At 35.7% G+C, this 24,296-nt stretch overlaps 1 protein-coding gene across 3 annotated transcripts in view; it reads right to left on the minus strand.

Annotated features, from left to right (window-relative positions):
- DIAPH2 (diaphanous related formin 2) overlaps window positions 1–24,296 on the minus strand; it is an 817,355-nt gene that overhangs the window by 572,443 nt on the left and 220,616 nt on the right. For all 3 annotated transcript variants that reach the window (XM_078147949.1, XM_078147948.1, XM_078147947.1), the window contains 8 exons: window positions 22,180–22,290; window positions 17,720–17,838; window positions 15,831–15,947; window positions 14,018–14,136; window positions 11,162–11,226; window positions 8,823–8,927; window positions 4,410–4,718; window positions 2,411–2,525 (listed from right to left, as the gene is read on the minus strand). In XM_078147949.1, the coding sequence (XP_078004075.1) occupies window positions 2,411–2,525; window positions 4,410–4,718; window positions 8,823–8,927; window positions 11,162–11,226; window positions 14,018–14,136; window positions 15,831–15,947; window positions 17,720–17,838; window positions 22,180–22,290 (1,060 nt within the window). The remainder of the gene's footprint in view (window positions 1–2,410; window positions 2,526–4,409; window positions 4,719–8,822; window positions 8,928–11,161; window positions 11,227–14,017; window positions 14,137–15,830; window positions 15,948–17,719; window positions 17,839–22,179; window positions 22,291–24,296) is intronic.

The raw sequence follows: 24,296 nt of genomic DNA on the forward strand, positions 1-24,296 counted from the left end.
CTTCCCCAACATGGCTGCTATTTTTCCTTATATATTTAGGATAAAATGTCTTAGTCTCTCTATAGTAGTGCTCTCAATAACTAGGCAAACATTTCCATAAAATTTTTTATATCATTTTGCAAAAGCCAAAGTAGTGATTGCAAAGGATTCAGAAGTCATCAGGAAACAGGGCCCAGAGAGGCCAAACAAGGGAGAAAATAGGTCAGAGATCATATACGGGATTTGTCCCATTGCTGTCTAGTGTATGACAGTCAATTCAGAATACATTATGAGCAAAAATGAACATGTTCCAAGTGAGGAATGTGAAAAACACTGTGGGATAGACTTAACTGGAACACTTTTGATGTACTTTTATAAATCTCCCAAAAGATATGCAACCTGAATATTAAAGATGATATTAAAATTAGAAGACATCCAAATCACATACTTTCAACAACTATGGCAAGGATGTGAATTCTTAACCAAATAAAAGAGAGAATCAGAAAAGATAAAATGGGTCATTTTGATTACATGAAGTCGAAAAGCTTCTGTATGAACAAAATTAATGCAACTAGGATAAGAAAGGAAGAAAACTACTAGGGAAATAATTTTACCAAATATCACTGACAAGGTTATGATATCCAAGACAGGCAGACAAATAACAAAAAAGCACTTAACAGATATGAAATAACAATTCTCAAAGGAAGACTAGCTACTAACAACCATATGAAAGAATTCTCCAAATCATTAAAAATACAAGAAATGCAAACCAAAATAATTCGGAGGTTTCACCTCACACCCAGTAGATTTGCAAAGATAAGGAAAGAGAGTAGCAATCAATTTTTGAGGGCTGTGGAAGGGTGGGTATGCTAATACATTGTTAGTGGAAATGCTTTAAAACCTTCTAGAAAGCAAGTTGGAATTATGTTTACATAAATGATTAAAAGTGTCCATACCCTTTGACTGTAAAATCTTACTGGAAGGAATATCCCCAGGAGGTCAGTGACAAAAAGAAAGGTCCCATATATACCAAAATACTCAGAGCACCACTTTGTATAGTAGCAAAAAAAAACTGGAAACTAAGTAGATTCCATTAATTGGGAAACAGATAAATGAGATGTAGTATACGAATGTGACAGAATATTATTGAACTTTAAAAAACAATGAGTGTCATACATCTACTGAAATAACTGGAAAGGTGTTTGTCACTTCAAAGAGTATGGAATAACATAACATGCTGCTTTTTGAGGAGAAACCCGTCTTTGGGGGGAAAATACCCTAGAACGTCTTAGTGATTTGTTTAATTAATGAATTACTTAGAGAGAACGCAACCAGAATGAGTTACTTAACCTTTCTAAGTGACTTAACTTCATAAGTAAAACAGAAAAAACAATAGTATCCATAGTACCCACTTTGCAGATTTATTGTTAGACTAAAGCAAGTTATATGTAAAGTACTTTTCCAACTTTAAAATTACACATATCAACTGTTATACTATTATTATTATTCCCATACAAATATAAAAAAAAAAGTTTCCAATTAAATGATAATCCAACTATGTTCCAGGACAATTAATGATATGATTGGGCACTTTACATCTAATTTAAGTAATTCAAATTCCACAAATATATGGAAGGTTGAGAAGTTGTTAAACACTCAGTTCCAAATATGGAATCTCATAAAATCACAATTCATCAAATACCCAATTTGGAGCTGAGAACATAAAATCTGCATAAAAAGTATCATAGAGAGCTCACAATCATACAAGCCCCCTGTAAAGCAGGCAGCACAAGGGATCATCACACATGATTTACAAATGAGAGAGGTTAAATGAGAGGTCCAGGGTCACATGATCAATACGTTTCCTAGGCAGGACCTGAAGTCAGGCCCCCTATCTCCAAATCCTCTGCTCTTTCCACTATACTATCAAAGAGATATACAACAGTTCTGAGAATAAAGTTTCTGCATAGTTCAAATATAAGACGAAAGACTATTTTGCCTGCTGTCAAAGTTTATATCAACTGCATTGAAAGCTGCGACACAAAACTGGTATTTTGTTACATTATTTTCCCATAGATGGTAAAGCAATACCTGGATCTTAGCAGGTTCCATTAAAAAAGAAAATTTTGTTACTAACACTTTAACCACTAAAAATAATAAAGCTCAAATTTTAAGACAAACCAGAAATTACAGACACATATCCAAATTTTCCTCCAGAAAAGCACGCCAGGAGCAGCCTCAGTTTATAGCCAAAATATCATGAGCTGATATCACTGAAACAGGCTAAACAATCCACAAGATTTTCTCCCTAAATTTTTTGGAGGAAACACAACTGAAGATATCCTTGCCACATTCTTAAAACAACCCAGGGAAGAAATGTTAACAGTAGAAAAAGCAAATACCTCTTTTCTGTAAAACCCCCCAAATGTACCTTTCAGCTGTGTAGCAAAAGTGAGTGCCAGTTTTGCAAAAAGATCTGGATTTTCAAACTTATCTTCCTTAACTTTTAACCAGAAACAGTTTTCTGATATTTCCTGTGGCTCAATCTGCAACAAAAAAACCAGCAAGAATAATGTGGTCAATTATTACATATTTAGTTTAAAAAAAAATTAAGTGGACCTACATTTAAGCAAACTTGATGACCAGTTTATCGTTTCTGTCTGCTGTTCATTGCTTCCATTTCAGTCTCTATCCAAGTAGTTTTCTGTCCCTTATTAATTAAGGAGAGACAGCATTGAGCAGTGGACAGAGAACTGGCCTTGCAGTCAGGAAAACCTGGATTCCAGTCTCACCTCTGACCCAGGCTACCTTTGTGACCTTAGGACAGACGCTACATCTCAGTGCTCCAGGCAGCTCAGAGACTATGAGCTGCAGAGAAGATCCCAATCTTCCCGGGCGAAGGGAGTTCCCTCATTTGGAGTTCTAAATATACCAGTAAAGTTGCAGTTCTAGCCCCTAGCCACTAGCCATTTATACAGAAAGTTTCAATTTTTGACAGTTCATAAAGGAAAAGTTGCACAGGAGAAATATTCCACTTATCATGCTGACATAAAAGTGAGGGTTTTCTAGGGTGGCCATCACACTTTAATGAGCCTCAGAATTAGTATCTCTCTCCACTCATCAAAGAGTCAGCTGTCACTGAAAGCAGTTGGCCAGGGGTGGGGTACCTGCAGCCTGGAGGCTCCATGTGGTCCTCTAGGTCCTCAAGTGCAGCCCTTTGACTGAATCCAAACTTCCCAGAACAAATCTTGTTTGATTTGAGGTTGCAGGTTCCCCACCCCTGGTCTACGCCAATTCAAATGGTGGCTGCTCACTGATTCATTTAACAAGCAACTCAATGCTTAGTAATGTCAGGGCTTCGAAGCTATCAAAAACCCTGATTTGGCTATTACATGATTTAATCCAATTCACTGTAGAGGTGCTAATTAATAACATCAACAGATATGGACTTCATTTCTATTTAATAGGACTCCAAAATCTGATGTTAGGAATAAATTTCATTCTACGTAAAAACTTACATGTACCTATCCCTATCTTCCAAATTTCTCCAGAGATGAAGTAAGACTTACATATTATTCAAGAAAAGTTCATCAACCCCAATATCCCACTTCCCTTCTACTTCTTTCCTTCATCTTCCCATTTTCTCTCCTCCTCCCTCCAATTTGTTGTCTTCTCTCTTTTTACCCTTTCATAAGTATTCAATATAGGAGACGTCTTCATATGGGTAGTATTACTTTATAATAATAATTAAATATGCTGAAAACAGCATGCATATATTCTATCATCACTAGTTTAAGCAGTCTCTCTAGCTGAAAAGGCAATCCTGAAGATTGTGTGAAAGCTATAACTCAATAAAAAGACCTTCATTTCTTTGGAACAAAACTAACTGTGGGTTATTAAACATTCAGTAAGTAAAAGGGATGGAAAAAATATGATTTCACTCCTTATTCCTGCTAAAAGTATGATCCAATACTTATAATAAGTATAGCAATGGTAAAATAAACTAAGGTACTCTTCAATGCCTCTTTCTATCTGGATTATCTATATCCATTCCTCATCCTGCCTCACTAATTTCTTTTACTGCTGGCATCAACTTTCAATTCATTTTCACTTCTTCCAATGACCCAGGTGGATCCTACCTACATCACTTTAGGAATTGTGAAAACCTTAAATAGTTAATAATTAGGAAGAAATATTTAATTCAGTAGTTATCAAACAATATTGGAAGTAAAGATCCCAAATGAAAAAAAAATTATCACCATAAGCTAAAGATGTTATAAAACAGTTCTAGTCTTTGCTACTGAGATTCTGTCCCTATTTCAGCCATCAGTTCAGTTATTCTGCCACTAATGATGTGGCATGAGAATCACAGATCCCTGTGTAGCATCCATAACCTTAGCTCCCCCAGCCCACCCAGTAAAAGCCATTACCTTGGACCAATTGATTCTTTTCATGGCCACTTCTGGTTTGTATAATTTTTTTGCCTTCATTCCAAAAGGTAGGGAAGCAGGAGCTCCAGGAGGAGGAGGAATACCACCCAGAGGTGGTGGAGGAGGAGGTCCCCCAAACAACGGAGGTGCTGGTGGTACAGCTTCTCCAAGCAAAGGAGGGGGAGGAAGAGAAGGAATTCTTCCAGGCAGCGGTGGAGGAGGAGGTGGAGGAGGAGGAACAGTACCACCTGGTACTGGTGGGGGTGATGGAGGTAGTGGAACTCCTGATGAACCAGAAAGTCCATGTCCCTGGAATAATACATTTGAAATAACAGACATCACACCTCTGTAATTGTTTCTATACTTACTAAATTAAGTATTATATTTGCTCTCTAGGATATTAATAATTCAAGGAACACTAATTTGAGGGGGGTAATGTTTCCAAAGTTCATGCATGTTAATACAATCCCTATGTTTTCTTATTAGCATTACAGACCACATTTGAAAACTATTACTTTCACTGTATTTGCAAAATGACATTCAGTTTATTTTTTTATTAAATAACCCTTCAAAATAATAAAAAAAAAAATAAGCTTCATATTATGTAATATATATACTAAAGAATTAAGTATTTTGTAAAATGGTCTCGACCTGTTCAAGCACTTGGATAGAATACAGTACTAATTAGGACAAGGTCATGAATGCAATCCCCAAATGGGCCAATTAACTTTGCACAAATAGAATCTGTTTCATAGCCCCTGTAACCCACTTGTCTAATAATTATTGTAATAATACTAATGAATGTTTTAAATTTACATAATGATCTATATTTATAAAAGGGTTTCCACCTTCATTATCTAATTTGATCCTCACAGGCTTATAAGGCAGGCTGAGCAGATAATATTATGCCCATTTTTACAAATGAGCAAACTGAGGCTAAGAGAGTAGAAGTGACTTGCTCCTGCTCATATGGCTAGTTAAATGCAGAGCCCAGAAAAGAGTCACAATCTCCAGGCTCACAATCCAGTACACCTTGCACTATGGCGTGCTACCTCCCTGCAAATACATGTTATCAGTGAAAAGAGGAACAGGAATGAGAGTAGCAACGAAAACCCAACCCAAACAGAGCAAGCACACTGTCTACAAATGCGTGTCAGCATCCTCAACAATGAGCTGTACATGTGGAGGGCCTATTTTGCACCATCCTATCTTCTTTTTAATGACTAATCAACCAATGCTCATTTACGTGAAACACTAATGATCTGAAAACCACACTTCCCGAATAACGCGTAATCATTTTCCAAAAGCTCACATTCAAAATAATTCTAAGACTATTCTAAGACTCCAACCCCACCACCACCACCACGCACATAAAGCTGCAAGTATTATTCTGATACAACCAGTTTAAAGCGTGAGCCTGTTTACAAATCAACTTTAAAATGATGTTTGAAGAATGCCAAGTAGGGCAGTCTGGTTGGATTATGGGATTCATGAAAGGGAGCAAGGTGTAAAGAGAGAGGTAAAGTAGGAAAGTGTCAAGCTGAGAAGGAATTTAAATGCCAAACAGAGGACAGTATATTTCACGTTAGAAGTACTAGGTACCCATCTGAGTCCACTGAGTAGCAGGATGATGGGTTGGGAAGTGCATTCTCAAGAAATCATTTTGGCAGTTGAGTGGAGAAGGATTTTCAGTGAAGAAAGACTTGAGATAGGGAGGTCAATCAAAAGGTTATTATGATAGGCCAAGTGGGAGGTGACGGGGGTCCAAACTATGGGAAGGAACTGAGTGGAAAGAAGAGAACTTGACATAATGGGAGTAGGGAATAAAATAAGTTCTGTCAAGCAACTGGATAGATAAAGCATTTATTAGGTCCTTATTAGGTACCAGGCACTGGGGATAAAAAAAAATACAATCAATATAGTCCTTGCCCTCAGGGAGCTTACATTCTATTGGGTGAAAACAATGCAGAAAGGGGCATGGCATGGAATAGAGTGGGAAGGGAGATGGAGGCTTGACTGTGGACAGGACAAGGCAAAACCTAAGACACCCAAGACTGGAGTTCTGATTATTGGGGGGAGGGGATGCAAACTTTTTCAATGCAAGGAATATCTATCCACATAGGAAAATCACAGATTGTTCAAGTATTATGCTAATTAATTGGTTTACAACAACAAAAACGTACATGAAGTTCATGAAAATCATTCACATTTTCACCACTTATTTAATAAAGTTTCAGGGATTAACAAAAGGCAGTGCAGAGAACACAAATGAGGATCAAATCCAGTCTCTACCCTTAAGTTCATAAGTAAATCTCCAGGGTAGAATGTGATCCATGGCATAAGTATTATCAAGTGCTACAGAAATCCTGAGGAGGGAGAGATGACTTCGGCTGCTGTGGGCTTTGAAGATGAGAAGGCGAAGAAGAAGGAATGAATCAGAGGACACTGCAGATGAAAGAAATAGCATGGGAAAATTACAAATGCAAAAACTCAGAGGAATGGTCAGTGTAGTTTCGCTAAACAGAAGGGAAATATTATGAGATAAAGATGGAAGCAGTGGATGAGGGCAAAACATGGAGAGCCTCTAATGCTGGTTAAGGAAGCTGTACTTAATTTACTGGGGCAATAGGGAGCCAAGGAAGCCACATGAGCAAAGTTAAGTACAGGTATTAAGGAGATTATTGGAAACAGTGGAAATGATGGATGGAAAGGGTGAGGGATAATAGAAAGAAAAGTTGCAAGGGTACTGTGAGAGAGTAAGAGGACTGGCGCTTGGTAGTGAGAGCACAAAAGATGGAAAAGTTACAAAAAACATTCTAGAAGTAGCATAAAAAGGGTTTGGCAAATGACCAGGGTAAGCAATAGAGGGGAGTCCAAGATAATGATGAGGCCTGGAATCCAAATAAGTAGGATGGCAGGGGAAACCTTAGCCAAAATAATGAAGGCAAGATGAACAAACAGTTAGTTTGGAGGAAGATGAAACTGAGGTTCAGTTGTTAACAAGCTCAGCCTGGGGTAATGCAGCTTTATAATAACACCTCCAAAGGCAGTTAGAAATGAGAGACTGGGGCTTGGAGAAAAGTTAGGAGTAAACACATAGATTTGGAAATCGACGTAAAGGTGACAGGGAAAGTAAGGTGGGTGGAAGCAATCACTGAAATCAAGAGGGAAGAGAATCACATATGCAAACTTGAAGCATGTCCACATTTCAAAGATGAAGATGACTGAGTAAAAGAGACTGAAAAGGGGTGTTCTAAGAAGAAGAAGAACCAGAAGAGTAGAGCAAAGGAAAAGAAATTCAAAAAAGGGGCAGTCACTTGTGTCAAATGAAAGAGAGGCCTATGAACAGGGACGTGGGGATGTGGTGATTAGGAGGTCTCTGGTTGACTTTGAAGAGGAGTTTAGATGCAGGGAAGAGGACCAGAAGTTAAACTGTATAAGGTTTGAGGGTGACTGTGTAGTAATGAAATGACAGCAGCCAGTGTATATCCGCTTAGGCTAAAACAAGTGCCCAGGGGAGCACATCTTCACTGATCGAAGCTCCAGAGTGTTCTATTATTGTGAAATATTTTACATACAAGGCCTCATTTGGCCCTCACAAGAAACCTGTGACATGTGTAAGGCAGAAATCACTACACTCTCTTGCAGAGAAGTTAAATAATTTGTCCAAGGTCACATATCTGGTAAGTGCCATGATAGTAGCCATGTCATCTGAATTTAAATGCAGGGCATTTTTCCACAGAGCTATGAATTTAGATACTTTCAGATTTGGGGCACATGCTTGTAGGGTTTTAAAATGAGGTAGTCAAATATGAAAGAGAATTGTGGCTCAGAAAAAAAAAACAATTATGGGGATAATTAAAATTAATGAGAATTGTTATATTCTTTTTCAAAAGAAAACATGGATTCAGTATTTCAAATTTTATATAAAATAATTTTTATTTTAAATTATAAATTTTTATATAAGCCATGTTCAGAAATATACTAATAAATTGTATTTTTAAAGAAACTACTCCATTAACCTTTTAAAAATGTAATTATTCTAGATTTATTTTATGAATTTACAAATAATAAATGTATATTTATAATATATACATATAAATTTAAATGTCTACATTTAAATATACACATATATTTAAATGTCTACATATAAATAAAAATTTACAGTTTATAAGATATATTTTATATAAAAATGTTCCAGAAATATCTATTAAACTAGATGTATTTTTTTAACTACTCCATTCACTTTTTTTGTTGGACATTTGAATGATACAGCGTTTCCAATAATAAAAATCTGTGGAATCATTAAATAAAATGGTAAAGTGCCACAAACCTTTCCCCTGGCCATGCTGTCTCTTCCCAGCCATGTTCCTCCCAGTGCCAGCACCTCAGGTATTGTTCTTGTTTCATTACCTGAGTTCGGAGCTGCTGAAGTTCCATCTCGAGTTCTTGTATTTTCTCCTCTCGTCGTTGAAGTTCAGCCTGGGCCTCCTGTCGTGCTGTGAATTCCTCATCAAACTGCAATAATCACTTACATCAGTTTTCTCATCTACCTATGAGAGACTTAATACTAAGCTTTGAAAAAAAGCTTCAGCAATGGCATATAGGAAATAATGAGGGATTGGGGGTGGAGGGGACAAAGTTATTTTAAACAAGTCTACTTAGAAAATAACATCGTTCTGGATTGTTTAGTTCCCTCAAAATATTACATCCTCAAAAACATCTGATACTTCTGAAAAAATGTAAATTACAAGTAGGAAGATATCCAATATGATCTACCTTGACAAAGGACAAGTTGTGCTCTGTTCAGATCTCAGATAAGGCCAAGCACAAATATTCTGCTCAATTTGGAAACGAAATTGAAAAACATGACATCATGAAGAGATATGTTCTTCAGCAGAAGTCATATTCTGGGATAGCCACGTGAAGGAACTTTTAAGAAAAACTAGAATATTCCACAACCATCTTTGGCTGGCAAGCATTCAAAGAACAGTGTTCAAAAAGCTGATACTGGAGTAGTCTATTACAGCAAAGGAATTCACCACGTTAATGGTGCTCATTCTATACAATGAGTAAGAGAAATATTACGTAAAAATCTTGGATTATCCACAAATGAATAACATAGAGTGCTATCAGAAACAGAAACACACATGCAGAATCTGATTCATAGAATTTTGAAGCCCCAAAGTATTTTAGAGAAAATCTAGTCCAACAGCCTCATTGGAAAGATTAGCAAAGTGAGGCTTGGAGAGTTCAGGTGACTTGCCAAGGTCACAGACTGGTGCCTAGGAGATCCTCCTGATCTCCTAAGTGGCATTTTAGTTCTTTTTCACTCTAGTACACCACCATCTCAAGTGACTCTTTCAAGACGAAAAGTTCCAGAGGTCACATAGCACCAAAAGTGTTTCTACTCCAAACAATGTTCATGAGAACAGTTCACTAACCAATGAGATCTCTTTATAATCACTTCTAGAAAACTTGCCTGGAGAAAACTGAGACAAGTGACATTTGCCCCAGTCAAACAGTGTCATCGTACAACGTCCACTAAAAACGAAGCAAAGGGCTTCAAAAAACATACGGGACGTTAGAAAGAGAAAGCCTTCTTCACTGATCAAAAGTTGTACAGATCTCTTACCTTTAGTGTTGCACTAGAAAAAGTGACAGCTCCACACCAACACTTGTTGCTCGAGTCCCCCTAGTGAGTGAGTGAGTGAAGACCTGTCCCCAAATGCCCTAAAGTACTGACATTCTATAATTTCTGGACCAAAATAGATATTAGATAAATTAGACACCAGAACAGGTATCTAATCTTCAGGCAAGTCATACTGTTCAATGGATGGTATTGGACAAGCATTTCATCTCACTAGTAGAAAACTACTGGCTTCCTGCATGCTTTTCTCCTTTGCTCTGGCACCAAAAGATGAAGAGGGAAAATACACAGGTTCAAGAACCATAGAAAGGTGCTCTTAGGAAAATATCAACCACAATTATGGGTTTCTGACTTTCTCTAATAAAAGCCTAAATCCAATCCCAGCAAAGATCATGGTCATGGGGGCTTAAGAACAAAGTTTGCTTAAGAGCCTTTCCTACAACAAACATATGCTACACAAGAGTTTGAAGTTTGTGAAGCAGAAAATTCAGAAACTAATTGAAGTGCTTAACTTTGTTTCCACAAAGAGAGATGAAGTTCTCTCCTTGGTAGGACTAGGCAAACATCTCCCAGCTCTCTAAAGAGTTCTTTACCATGAGGAAGAGAGTTACAGGAAATACATGAAAATTTATTTTTCATTACTGCTATCATTCATATCATCTTAGCAACTTATTTATTGTCATTTTACTAGCTAATATGGCTTTTTTTTCATAGTATATTAAGACTGATGCCAAGGGAATAGTGTGAAATGCTGAACTTATTTTATTAGTAGAAAATGTCAACATTCCATGGTTATTAAATTGGCCAAAATATATAACATAATAGAGCATATGCTTAAAATAAAATTTTTCCTGACATCCTGATTCCTACATAATGGTGAAAAATTCTACTAAATTATAAAATAAGTGGGCAGCTAGGTGGCGCAGTGGATAGAGCACTGGCCCTAGATTCAGGAGGAGCTGAGTTCAAATCCGACCTCAGACACATAACACTTACTAGCTGTGTGACCCTGGGCAAGTCACTTGACCCCATTGCCTAGCCAAACAAACAAACCAAAAAATAAATTATAAAATAATGTCATTCCAGCATTACATAATCTTACCTTTTTGGAAAATTCCACTGCCTTTTGTTCACTTTCTTCTACTTTAGCTTTGTCTACACATGCATCTATTAAGATTGACCAAAAGCAATTAGAAACGATTACATCACATACTCACAAGGAAAAGGCTATTGTGCCTTCAGATTATCTTCAGCTAATTCGAGGGAGAATCATTTTCTGTCCCTCAAGAATGTAACTTCAATTTTTATATGGCAGGAAAAAAGGGGGGGAAATCTCACCATGTCATATGTGGAACATAAACAAGTCTGTTGTTTTTTTCCTAGTGCAAGATACTATTCTTCAAGACAGACTCACTGGGGCATGGAAATGCATATATCAAATTCTTCCAGAATGAAGGGCAGCTATGGAGAATGCAGGCCCCAAAGACAAGGCAGCCTGGGTTTCAGTCCTATCTCTAACACATCTGGCTGTGTGACCACAGAAGTCACAGCTTTTCAGTGCTCTAGGAAACTCCCTAAGATTATAATGTGCAGGCAAGGTCTCCACCTGCACTGGTAGAGGGAGTTTCATGACCTGAGCGTTCCTCTTATAAAGGAAATCACATGTTCTGTCCCTATCCCTTTGTCCAAGATTAACATAAATTATCCAGGTCAGTGGGTTTTCTGTTTCCTAAGATCACAAAGCCCTTCTGACCTGTTTTTCAGGATTTGCTATTAGAGTAGGGGCTGTGACAAAATGAAAACACCATTTATGCCCCACTTGGGTGCCATAGGAAAAAAAAATGAATCCATTCTAAAGTGGTGCTAATAAGTTGAAGAAGGGAATAGATAGCAAAACCAAATAAATTCGGGGCACAATGGGTAAACATGAAGTTTATCTCACAAGATCTCTACAGACAAGATTTGTAAGTTATAAGTTTAAACAAAAGGAAGGAAATATATGACATTTTTTTCCGAGACTAAGTTTTCCAGTGACCTAACCCAATTGACAGAAATACTGGTTGCCATATGACCAATATGCTATTAATAAATCATTCTTATTTATTCATTAAACACATTACCTAAGGGCCTGAAGTATTCAAAGCAATATTGGTCACTACCACACGTAGCAGAAAGAACAGAATCATATTATCTTAAGAGCTAGAATGCCTTGTACCAAATGTAGAAATTTCTTCTTTAATATCCCTGCCAGCTGATCATTAAACCTCTGCTTAAATACTTCCAATGGGGTGAAGCTCACTATTTTGCTAAGCAAAACATTTCATTCTTTGATGCTCTGAACTAGTTAAGAGTATTTTCCTTATGTAGAAGAGATGATCCCCTCCCTAAAACTTCTACCCAGTAATTCATACTGTGCCTTCCACTGAATGATCACATTTTATCTCTTCAAATATATTCAATGTTGGGGCAGCTAGGTGGCGCAGTGGATGGAGCACCAGCCCGGAAGTCAGGAGGACCTGAGTTCAAATCCGGCCTCAGACCAAACACTTGACACTTACTAGCTGTGTGACCCTGGGCAAGTCACTTAACCCCAACTGCCTAAAAGCAAAAAAATTTTTTTTAAATATTCAATGTTTATATTTTTCAATAATTCAGACAGAAATACTCCCACTTTGGCTCAAGTTGTGAGAATTTACTTTAATTTTTTAAACAAGGATCATACATGCAATGGTAATGAATTTCTTCTTAAAGAAGCAGATCATTCCATAAAACCAAGGAGAGATTTGTAAATAGAGAGCAAAAAAAAAGGATCTGTTATCATGTTAGAACAGAAGCTAAGGATAACCCAGCTAAGTCATATTATCATCATAAAAGTAAGCTTGACCCTTCAAACAGACAAATATACCTACAGCACATGGCAAGTACTAAATCAGTTTCTATACTGTATGTCCTTCCTTATGTTTATTCAGGGCATCTCATAACTAAAGTGTGTTAACTTGAACATGATAAAGAAAATAAGGCTTAGAGTAGTAATGTGCTACCCTTGGCAGGCAAAGTTAGATTACTAAATCACCATCACTAGGAACTGTGCTTTAAACAGCTCTTACACTAGTAGTCATCGAATCATAGAATTTGAAAGCTGCCAGAGATGACATTGGAGAGCCCAAGCCCATGGACTTATGCATGTTTAAATGCCTTTCCAATGTCACATGGCTAGCTAGTGGGATGGTGGTGGAGGAGGACTGTTTGTGCTGGGCTTGCTACTATCACTCATTTGGTCCTCCTGGAAGCAACTGCCAAGATTTCAAAGATATCACAGGGCATGAAAGAAAAGAGAAAGGCCAACATCCTTTGCCCATGTAAGGCAGAAATCAACGTGTTTGAACAGAATGCTCATATAAGAACGAACTGGGGACCTCACTTTGAGCTATTGTGAAAAAGTAAACATATCATTTGTAGTCAATCCAGGGTGGGGGGAATGGTGGCTCTCTCTGCCCTAAAGGTATGTGAAAGGACAAATTAATTGATTTCTCAAGGTATAGAAGGACAAAACAAGCTTGTATTTCATTTTTTCAAAATTGTACTCTAGAAACCCAACTTTGATGTTAATTACAGTTAAGTTCTTATGGAGTTGTATGCATGTATATAATGCCTCACTGGAACCAGCAGAATCTAAATGAATGCTTTAATGATAATAAAGCATCCACAAAAACACCTAACAGCCTTTGGGACTGAAAATAAGTCTGAGGGTGCTATAAGGATCAAACAAGAAAGTATTTCCAATTTTCTACATGTAAGTTTCTCATAATAATCACATTTAACAACTATATTCATAGAATAACCTTGGGCACAGGACCTTAGGGCTCAGATGATTTTATAGGAGAAGCAAAATTGGAAAAATATTTCTTTTCTTCAAAGGAAAGACAATAAGGGGAGTACTGATAGTTTAATTACGTACCTATTAGGTGAGTAAAGTCAACATCTAATCTCTGTCGATATTTGAAGTCTGGGTCCATGCCACTGCCATGCAGCACTATCTGTGAAACACACTCTTCAATGATCTTATAATACTGTGGCCTAGTGAGAAACAAAAACAAAGCGATACATGTCCAGCTCTCAGAAAAAAAGTTTCCTCAAGAAGTCAGATGGAAGGAAGATGAAAGACTAAAATTACCTTTTTTTCTTCAGCAGTCAAATTGTGAAACTCTCAAGATACAAACAGAAGAAATTAATGTCTACTTTTTGAATATATCAACCTTATTTTCTAACATACAGTGAGAGAATCTGATAAGGCTACTTAAGAGGTTAATAGTCTCATCTATTTGGCTTCAACCTTGGATTCTCATGCATGTAAGCAACTCTTGAAGAGATGGAAATCGGCCAATTCATGTATAGGGGCTGCAGCTACAAGAAAAGATAGTACTTAAAGTCAAAGTCCTTGGCACTGTCAAATAGTCTGACATCTCAAAGAGATTTCGTTTTATTCATGGAAATGACATTAAAGAAGATGTGTTACCATGTGCTTTGCCACTCCACCCTATGAACCATGAGAGTTTTCCATTGAACTGGCAGTTGAAACCTCCTCTACTAGACGAAGAGCTCCCTGAGAGCAAGGATTGGAACTCTAGCACTCAGCTAAGTTAGTGCTTAATAAATGCTTTGCATACTTTCATTCATTCATTGAATTATAAAATATGGGAATGGAAAGGGCCTCAGTGATCATCTTATTCAATTTCTGAATTTTACAGGTGGGGAAATTTAGGCTGAAAGAGGTTAGGTCCTTTCAAAAAGGTCATACAGATGAATCAAGATAAGACTTAGTTCTTCTGACACCTAAGGCAGTGTTTTTTCTACTATATCAGTGAGCAATAAATTACAATGATCTGAGTTTGAATCTCTTCATTTGTAAATGGGAATAACAGACTCTGGACAAAAATATTCTCACTTACCTGGCATTCTTAGGAGTGCAAAGGCAACATAACTAAGTTTTAAAAATAAATAAGACAACTTCTCAGGGCACCTTTTTAAAAAGACTTCGATCATCTGAGATAGAAACTTGTCAAATGCAGGTTAACATACTTGCCTTCTTAGAAAGAAAAAAACTAAAATTAATCCTCTTTTCTTAATGATTTACCATCATCACGACCTTCCACTACTATCCTAGGCATTAACACAGTAACTCTGCTTCCTCATTTGCTACTAGGCATCATTTCTGTGATCAGTCTGCTTGCTTCTAATTTGTTTTTAATCTGATGAAATCTGAGAGTCAGAAAATCAAAGTAGTATTTTTTTTTTAATTCAAAGTGTGACTCTGCTGTGGAGGCTGGAGAAGACAGGACAACAGCTAAGCACCTGAGCTTTGGGATCCTCATTTCACCCGCCTCTCAGACAGATGATGCTAAATGATGAACTACTTTTAATAGTTCATAGACCCAAATATTTGTATTTGCAGAGGTTGAAATAGTAATTATTACATAGATAAGAGTGAAACAGGAACAACAATAAAACTTAACAAAAATACAATACATAAGTAGTTTTGAAAAAAAAAGTGTGACTGTACATACTACTCAGAAGTTATTTCCTACAAAAATCAATAAAATTAGCAGAATTTACCAAATAAACCTCGTTATGTCTCATTCTGTCTGTGGGTGGGTGCTCTCTTTGTTTCTTGCCTAGTGCTTATATCCTAGTTGGGCATACGACCTCATCCCTTCTGATACCTTTACACATGAATGCAAATTAAGAAAAAAATTGCCAAAGTTCACTCTTACCTGATATAATAATCATTTCTGATGAGCAAAAAATGTTGTAGAATGGAGAGCAAGTAATTTTCAGAAGAAGTGTCCTTTAGCATGTTATACAGAAGATGATAAACTTCATTCATATCAGTAAAAAGTCAGTTAAGAAAAAAAATCAGTTTCATTTGTCATACAGTAAGATTTTTTTTTACCCTACCACCTCCAAAAACCAATAAAACCAGCTTTACCATTTTACTTTGGTATATGTTTTTTTCAACTTAAATTCAATGAACGAGTGCTGTAACATTTCCATAAACAGATTATGTTTTCTGAACTGACAAGATCAAAAACATAATAAGAGGAAAGACTGAAGGAAGTGATCTTTTTACATTAGTTCTTAAAATGAATATGTGTTGGCTCATCATTAATTTTATAAAAGTTGTTACACCATCATTAGTAGTATACATCCAAATGATTTACTCTGAGAATATGCAGGACATTCATGTTTATCGGTTCTACCCTTGCAAGTCTGAGAGTTGCTAGAATTGTATTTATATGAAGCCTCAACTTCCATTGCCATATTTCATGCTAGAGATATTCAACATAAATTAATAGGAGCAACCTTATTTTATCTAATGACATAAGTCAATGTAAAATTAATAATTTTTTGTTATTTCAATACTTTTGGATGTAAAAAAAGACAACTAAAGACTGAAACATATTTAATCACTGATACAGATATACTATTAGCAGTCACAATACTTTCATTTCATCTACCTATATAACACAGCTAACAGAATTATTTAAATTTACATTTATAGTAAGGAGTATGAAAGATGAAAACAACTTCAACAAATTTTCTACAGTGTTATTTACATGAGAGTAGCATTAAGTATAAGTTTGCTCTTTCAAGGGGCTTCACCTAAGGGTGACTAAGTGACAAAAGTATTAAAATGCACTAATTTATAGGTGGTATAATATATTTATTTTTATAATTTATTATATTATTATTTATATATAAATAGTAATATTTATAGGTGGAAAGAAAATAATTTACATAATTCAGAGTCTTTCTTGCCTCACTTAAAATTAAAAAGGAATATTAATACCAAAAACATCATTTCAACCACGGGGTCAGTGTAATTACAACCTAAAAAAGGTTAATAAGGAAATGTTACACCTTCTCCACTTAATTTGCTCATCATGATTCCTTATGTATCAAGTATTAAAGGGTAGGGGAAGGCACTGCTTCTTAAGTAAATCCCATAATCTTATCACCGCATAAGACTAACACCTAGCAAATATCACAATACCCCTTATACCTTCAGTAATTTCATAAGAAATTATCAATGAATGACAATTACATTTGCTAGCTATACTAAACTCAAGATAAACTAAATCATTAGCACTTATAATAGCTATATAGTAGCTATCTATTTTTTAAGTGTATCTTATCTTTAAATAACAAGTAAGCCATTCATGTATTAGAAGTAAGTTACATCTTGGGGGTCAATGGAGTAGAATTTAGTCAAATAGAATAGTACCTTACCTAAAGAAATAGACCCTATGAATTTTCCCCCCAGAAGTTCCAATTCATTTCAATAAACACACCTTATACTACATACCTGGAAAAGAATACAAACAGGAACCTTGCTATAACATGGCCCATAATGATGTAGATTTCAGTAGAATCTGGGTCCACTGTGAGGCTGACTTATCAGTAGTACCAGAAGAAGCTCATTAACAGCAGTCTGACACTCCCACAGCAGGAAACCCAAATAAAGGATTCCAGTGAAGCTCCACTACACTTAAGTGGATGCAAATTGGGTTGGCAGACAAGAACATCATGTAATGAACTACAAAATCCAAACCTCCTTCAGAAATATATCAACAACAATTTCTGTGGTTTATCAGAAGGATATTCCATTTCTGCTCGAATGTCATTGAGACGATGTGATAATTCATTTAGGTCGTCATCTTTGTTCTCATCAAATACTCTCAACTGGATATCAAGTTCATCATTGTCTTTTTCTTTCAGACCCTAATACAAAAAAAAAAAATTTCAAAGGTAAATATGTTTCCAGATAACATTATGTATTTTACCTATCAAAAGGCCATATACAGAACAACTTCATTTCCTGCACCTACGCATGGTAATATTATCTTGATCCAGACACATCATTTCCTAAGAAAAAGTCATTGTAGCTAATTTCTAGGTATCAAAATAAAAGGACATTTTTTACATGTTCCCAAGTTTTCCATATTCAGGTTCAAATATATTTACCTATCAGATTTACAACTGAAAGCCCTGTTCCAGTAAACTACTTCCTACAAACCCATATTTAATGGAATTCTTTTGTCTGGGTACACTAATAAAAGACAGTTAAAAAAAAAACAAACTCGTGCAGTTGGAACAATCACATATACAAATGTAGACCAACTGTATTAAGGACAAATAGAAGGTGACAGATATAGATATAGATATAGATATATAGATATATATTCAAGCACAACGGTCCCAAGTATGGCATGGAAAGTTGTATAAAGGTGTTTTTCCTCCCTTTAAAATCATATTTTGTGATTAAAAAGCAATAAAATAAGATTTTTTTTCTTAAAAGGACATAAATACATATTCTCCTTTACTCCCATTTCATATTCTTTTGAGTAATCACAAAATAGTAATTTGGGCATTAATGTTATTTTTGTAATATGTTACGTACACATACATTATAATCTTTTAATGCTAATCAAAATAATAATAACAAAGCTTTTGAGCATGCCACACTAGAGACTATTGGGTTCAATATATATCACCTGCAATGTCTTTAAATATGTCTTTCCCTTAAGCTGCAGTTTTCAGGACTCAAATCGATTTATCACAACTGAGGATGATCAAAGGTGGTAGAGCCTGTGGGACTAGGGTGTTCTGATTTAAGCTTGAACTCTAAAAGTAACATACAAGGATTCTACAGTTTAAATTAGAGAGAAAAATGAGTGGAATACATTTTGGGGGGAAAACTGTGATTATTCAGTGGAATAAATATAGAGTTAATGGCCACTTTCGTCACTAAAATTGAATACAAAGGTAAAATTTTTCATGACATTTAACAAATTTCATTAAAATGCAACTAATTAAACTATGCTAATTTAGTTTCATAGCATTCGATAAATATTTAGCATTGCCTTTATACATATTCCATATAAAAGATACTAAGTTTTATTTTTAAGTTGTAATTTACTGAGAACTAATTATCCACCTTGATTTTAACAGAATTTACATTGTGATAATAGTGATAATTTGCAAAGCAAAACAAAACAACCTAAATCTGTTGGGTCAGTAATACATGCTAATGTTTTCTATTTTTGAAAATAACCTACTTAGATTTTCTCTAATCTGTGGGATGTTTCACATTGTTATCTTACCATGTCAAACAATATGTTACCAAAGGTTAATGCTACGTAGGACGTGGACTTTTTTTAACAAATTAAAAAGTTACAATCAACATGGAGTTATGGATTTGTAATTAAATTTCCTCCACAAAGAAACAAAGCTTAGGATTAAAATACACTCCATAAAAATGCTTAGCAAAAATACTAAATTTAATATTAAATTTAAACATTAATTAATTGAAACATTACTTGAATACTGAATTAAAATTAAATAGGGTCAGGGCATTAGTGACATAGCAACTGTACTTAAATAAATGATATGATAAATCTTGTAAGATATGGTACTAAGTTATTGAGATAATCAAGAAAACAAAAATTTGTACTTAATGACAGGGATATCTTTTATTATGACATACTAAAACCTCTTGGCAAAAAATACAGATTGCATTATCCAAACTATTTTTTAAATACTTTTCAAAAATATTAATCTTTTGACAATTTTTAACTTTGCAAGCATTGTGCACATACTCTGGCTACGTTAGCTCAGTCTTAATCAAGTACCTTCTATAGATACATTATGCATATAACTTTTTATGATCCTAGTAAATATTCGGTTCGTTTAAAAAAAAAATCTTTCTTCCTTTCCTCCACTGTCTGCTTCCCTGACACAACCAGGAAAACCAAGACCCTTCTGGTAAATAGGCATTGACCTCCAATGCAGTGCCTCAGCTTGAGACTTTTATTTGATACTAATTAAAAAGTCTCTTCCAACTTTTGTTGTTCAGTTGTTTCAGTCATGTCCAGCTCTTTATGACCCCATTTGGGGTTTTCTTGGCAAAGATAATGAAGTGGTTTACAGTTTCCTTCTCCAGCTCATTTTACAGATGAGGAAACTGAGGCAGAGTTAAGTAAATTTCCCAGGGTCACACAACTAGTAAGCATCTGAGGCTGGATTTGAATTCACTAAGATGAGTCTTCCTGACTCTATCCCAATGTGCCACCTAGCTGCCCTCTCTTCCAACTATGGTTAAATTAATTTTAATTTATCTCTCAAACACGAAGTTACTAAAGGGAAAATATAAAGAGTACAAAACAACAGTCACATTGGCCTGTTTTTCCACCATTGTAGAAATTAACTCAAGATATTATTAACAGGAAACAGAGAAGGATTTTATTAAGAAAAAAAATTCTAGAGCCCAATTTCTCTTGAGTATTTCAATCACACTAATATGAAAAAAAAAGGACAAAGGTGTTAGAATGATGGCTGAGAGATTCTTCTTGATTGTCAATCATACTAGTGAAAGTTTCTATGGTCAAAATGTCTTTAAAAACACTCCCATTGAGGAGTGGGAAAAAACCAATGTACAAACATATTTTAATAATTCCATTTTAGAAGTCTCTCAAAATCATTGTGATTTTCAAGAAGCCCAAAGTATCAACTACCTATCAAAGAACCAAAAATTTTATAATGACAAGCTTGAAAAAGTTTCAGCTAGTCTTAAAAGCCAAGAAAACATAACTTTCCCTTGCCCCCAAACATATTCTCCTCACCATTCCCTATACATCTTACCAGCCGTGGCAAAATTGCCAAAGGAGATGAGTGAATTATTTCTAAGGCTGAGACACCAAAATGTACAGGGAAGTAATTGAAGTCACTTGCTGCCATTCAAATATATCCTATCATGGTACTGTATGTCATACCTCATTATCCAGTAGGAACAAGAATAAGGTACACTATAGAAATGAATTTTCTAGACAAAAGAAAACTATCAACCCTTTCAAACATCAAAAGAATTTTTTCTTTTAACCATTCCGGGTGTAAAAATATGCTTCTTATGTATTAAACATTTTCCTGCCACCCTCAATGGCACACAGTGACCATGTCTGAACCTTGTCTAAATGACTTAAGCTCATTATTGTGAACATCTTTAGTCGTCCTATGAAGTGATGGCCTCAGGAGTTCTACAAGTAGAACTGACTGGTTCCTGGATTAAATGGCCCACAAGTGTTAGAATTTGGGGTTTCTATGTCAGTTATTCATCATTTTCCTGTCTCTTCCTTGGCTGGTAGCTGTCAGTTGTCACTTCACTGCTAGAAGTCCTGTAGCACCATCACCCCAAATACCGCCACCATGCCTAATACACACACGCACACACCCTGCCACCTCAAACTTCAAACTGCTTCTAGAATTCTATTTACAATACGAGTTCAAAGACTAAAAATGGATTACAAGGATCTTTATGAATATATAACACAAGCTTTATTATGTGGACTTTACAAAGAATCACATGGCTTTTTCCCTTACTTCCTCAGTTCACCTTAGTTCTAGATAACTGAGGCTGCTGGCTTAGTGACTTCTGGGTAACCTACATTCCTAGAGGCCTCTAACAAGGCCAAGGCCAAGGCCCACTCAGGCTCTCACATCACAGACTTAACAAGGAGAGCCCACAGGCACTCCAGAAGGACCTAAGGAATAAATGTGCTCATTTATTCAGCGCAATCCTATAAAAGAATTTCAAATGATAAAACAAAAAAACCACTTTGAAATGCTAAGATTTTCATTTGAGACAAACTGTCTGTATCAATTAAAAGCTAGAATGTAGTTTTCCAGCAACTTGACTAGATGGATTACCCATATGCTTCTGTTCATCTTTAGAATGAAACTAAACTTAACCTACATAAGAGAATTAGAGCTGAAACAAAGTAAAGGTCTTTTATTTCCTCAGTAGTCAATTCCCAACAAATAAATAGCATTCCAAGCCCAGGAATGGAAAAAGGGAGTCCAATGCTGCAGCCATTATTAACAGGTTTGAATTATCTGATATGTACAGTGGCTATTACAGTAATATTTAGAGGTTTAGCGGCTAAGGCTAAATTATATAATGTCTTGGATCAGAACAAATTGAAGAGGTTATAGTTGATAAGTTAGATTTACCTAAATTTGTTTTTTGCCATGTTTCATCTGGAAAATAAAAACAAATACATCACTTACTGGTAACATTTTCTTAAGTCCAGATCGGAGAAACTCATTTCTTAAATGTATCCGAAAATCAAGTTCATAAGGAGAGGTAACAAGGGCATTTATAAATTGCATGCAGGCAACCTGTAATAAGAAATCAAATTTAATTAAAGAGCAAAGCTAAAAATTAAGAAACTATACACTTAATGCATAAGAAAATTCATCTCTACCTCTACTAAATATTTGTACAACTTAAAAAGCCATAAGAAATGCACAATGAAATTGAAAATATCTACCACTGTAAAGCTTTGGAAATCTGGAGTAGTTTAAAATGGCATCAATTGCTGTAAACTCTAATAGCCAGAATAATTCTGATTTCATTATCAGATATGTACTGTTCGATAATTTTACATGTAATGAATGGTCAACTACAGTCATATGTTTATGCTGAGGACTACAATTCAATCTTAAAGATAATTAAACTCCTTTGGGGAAGCACACACAAACAAAACACTTATGCTTCTCCACTACAGCATGTTAAAAAAATAACGAGTTCTTCCTTCCATTTTCAGTTCCTTTCTCCTAGCCTACTCAATAACAAGGCTTCAATTTTACATTGTGAAAAACAATTTTCTTAGATTTATCAAATAAAGTTATGAAAATTTTCTGAGAAGTACAGAACAATGATAGCATGACATAACCAAATTGCATTACATTCTTTCTAATTTTTGATTATGATATATGTTTGGCCAAGGTATATGTAGCATATTAAATATGTAAGATGAATTAGTTTATTATGGCTGAATAAATGTATGAAAGTGAAATAAAATCATTTAATATGCATGTGACACCAATATTAATGTTTGTTACAAGTAAAGATTTCTCATTAACTACACCAGTTAGAAAATGAGTTTGGCTCACCCACTACCCACACTTAATCCTTCTCTCCTTAAAGTTACCTATTCTAAACAGATTCATCCGCTCTATTCCCCTATACCACCAACTCAAGCCCCGGGAAATTGCAGGACAGGATGGAAGCAACAAAATGCTAATTGCCAGGTGCTCCATATATTATTCCCAAATAGCATTTCTGGAAAATGCCTACTGAAGTCTCAGGCTACTGGCTAATAGTTTAACTGAACAGCTGCACATTTTAATTCATTTATTTTAAAAACAGGCTACCAGTAATATAATGCTAAAAGGGCTAATACACACTTAAAATTTGCAAGGAGACTCCTGGGAAAAAGTAGGTTTGATAGATGTTAACTTCAAGTAGCAAAGGAAACAAACAAATCAATAATTTCTACAGAAAAAAATTTCAGTACCAAATGAAAACTCCCCCCTACAACTTGAATTCCATTCCCCATCACTGTCTAACCAAACAGCTAAAGGAAATATAAGGAGAACAGATTTTGGCTAAAGATGTGCTTATCGGAGATGCAGTCTATTAGTTTAGAGAGCCAGGAAGACCTGGATTCAAATCCTGCTGCTGACACAGATAATAATGGTGTGATTCTGGACAAGTCCTGTAACCTCTGACCCTCCTCTGCAACTCCTTAAAACCCTAAGTTCCAGAATAAGGCGCTATTGTCTACACGGCAGAAGTTTCCACAGCAGAGCTTCACCATTTGGACCAATCACCAGGCCAGGCTAGACTGAACACAAAATGCATAGAGCAACTGCTAGGCTTCAGTGTGGCCACTCTTACCACCGACACCTCACCAAATTCATGTGCTTTTCTGTGCAACTCTTCAGAGAATAATGATAAACTGAAAAATCAACTAAGGTAACATAGATCTCTAAAAACTATATGACTGCAATCATATCATAGAAACGCAAGCGGCAATTATTTCCAAGATTTTGCCGATATAGCTGATGTAATAGGTTCAACAAAGGAATCCCAGAAAAGAAATGTGGGGATAAAAAATGAAAAATTTAGTCAGAAGTGTCAAAATACTAAGACAAATAGCATCGTGCAAAATACCTTGACCTTGGATCAAAATGGATGGTGAAGGCAGAGCTTTTCATTTTATGCCTAGATTGATTTGGCATATACCTTATTATACCATGCCTGTGACCCTGAGTTTTCAAAGCCCATTCTTGGTGGGAACATACCCTCTGGAAGACCCTACCACACGGAACTCCTTTTA

Source organism: Phascolarctos cinereus, unplaced genomic scaffold (assembly GCF_003287225.1).
Source record: "Phascolarctos cinereus isolate Bilbo 61053 unplaced genomic scaffold, phaCin_HiC Scaffold_8;HRSCAF=390, whole genome shotgun sequence".
Lineage (NCBI taxonomy): Eukaryota > Metazoa > Chordata > Mammalia > Diprotodontia > Phascolarctidae > Phascolarctos > Phascolarctos cinereus.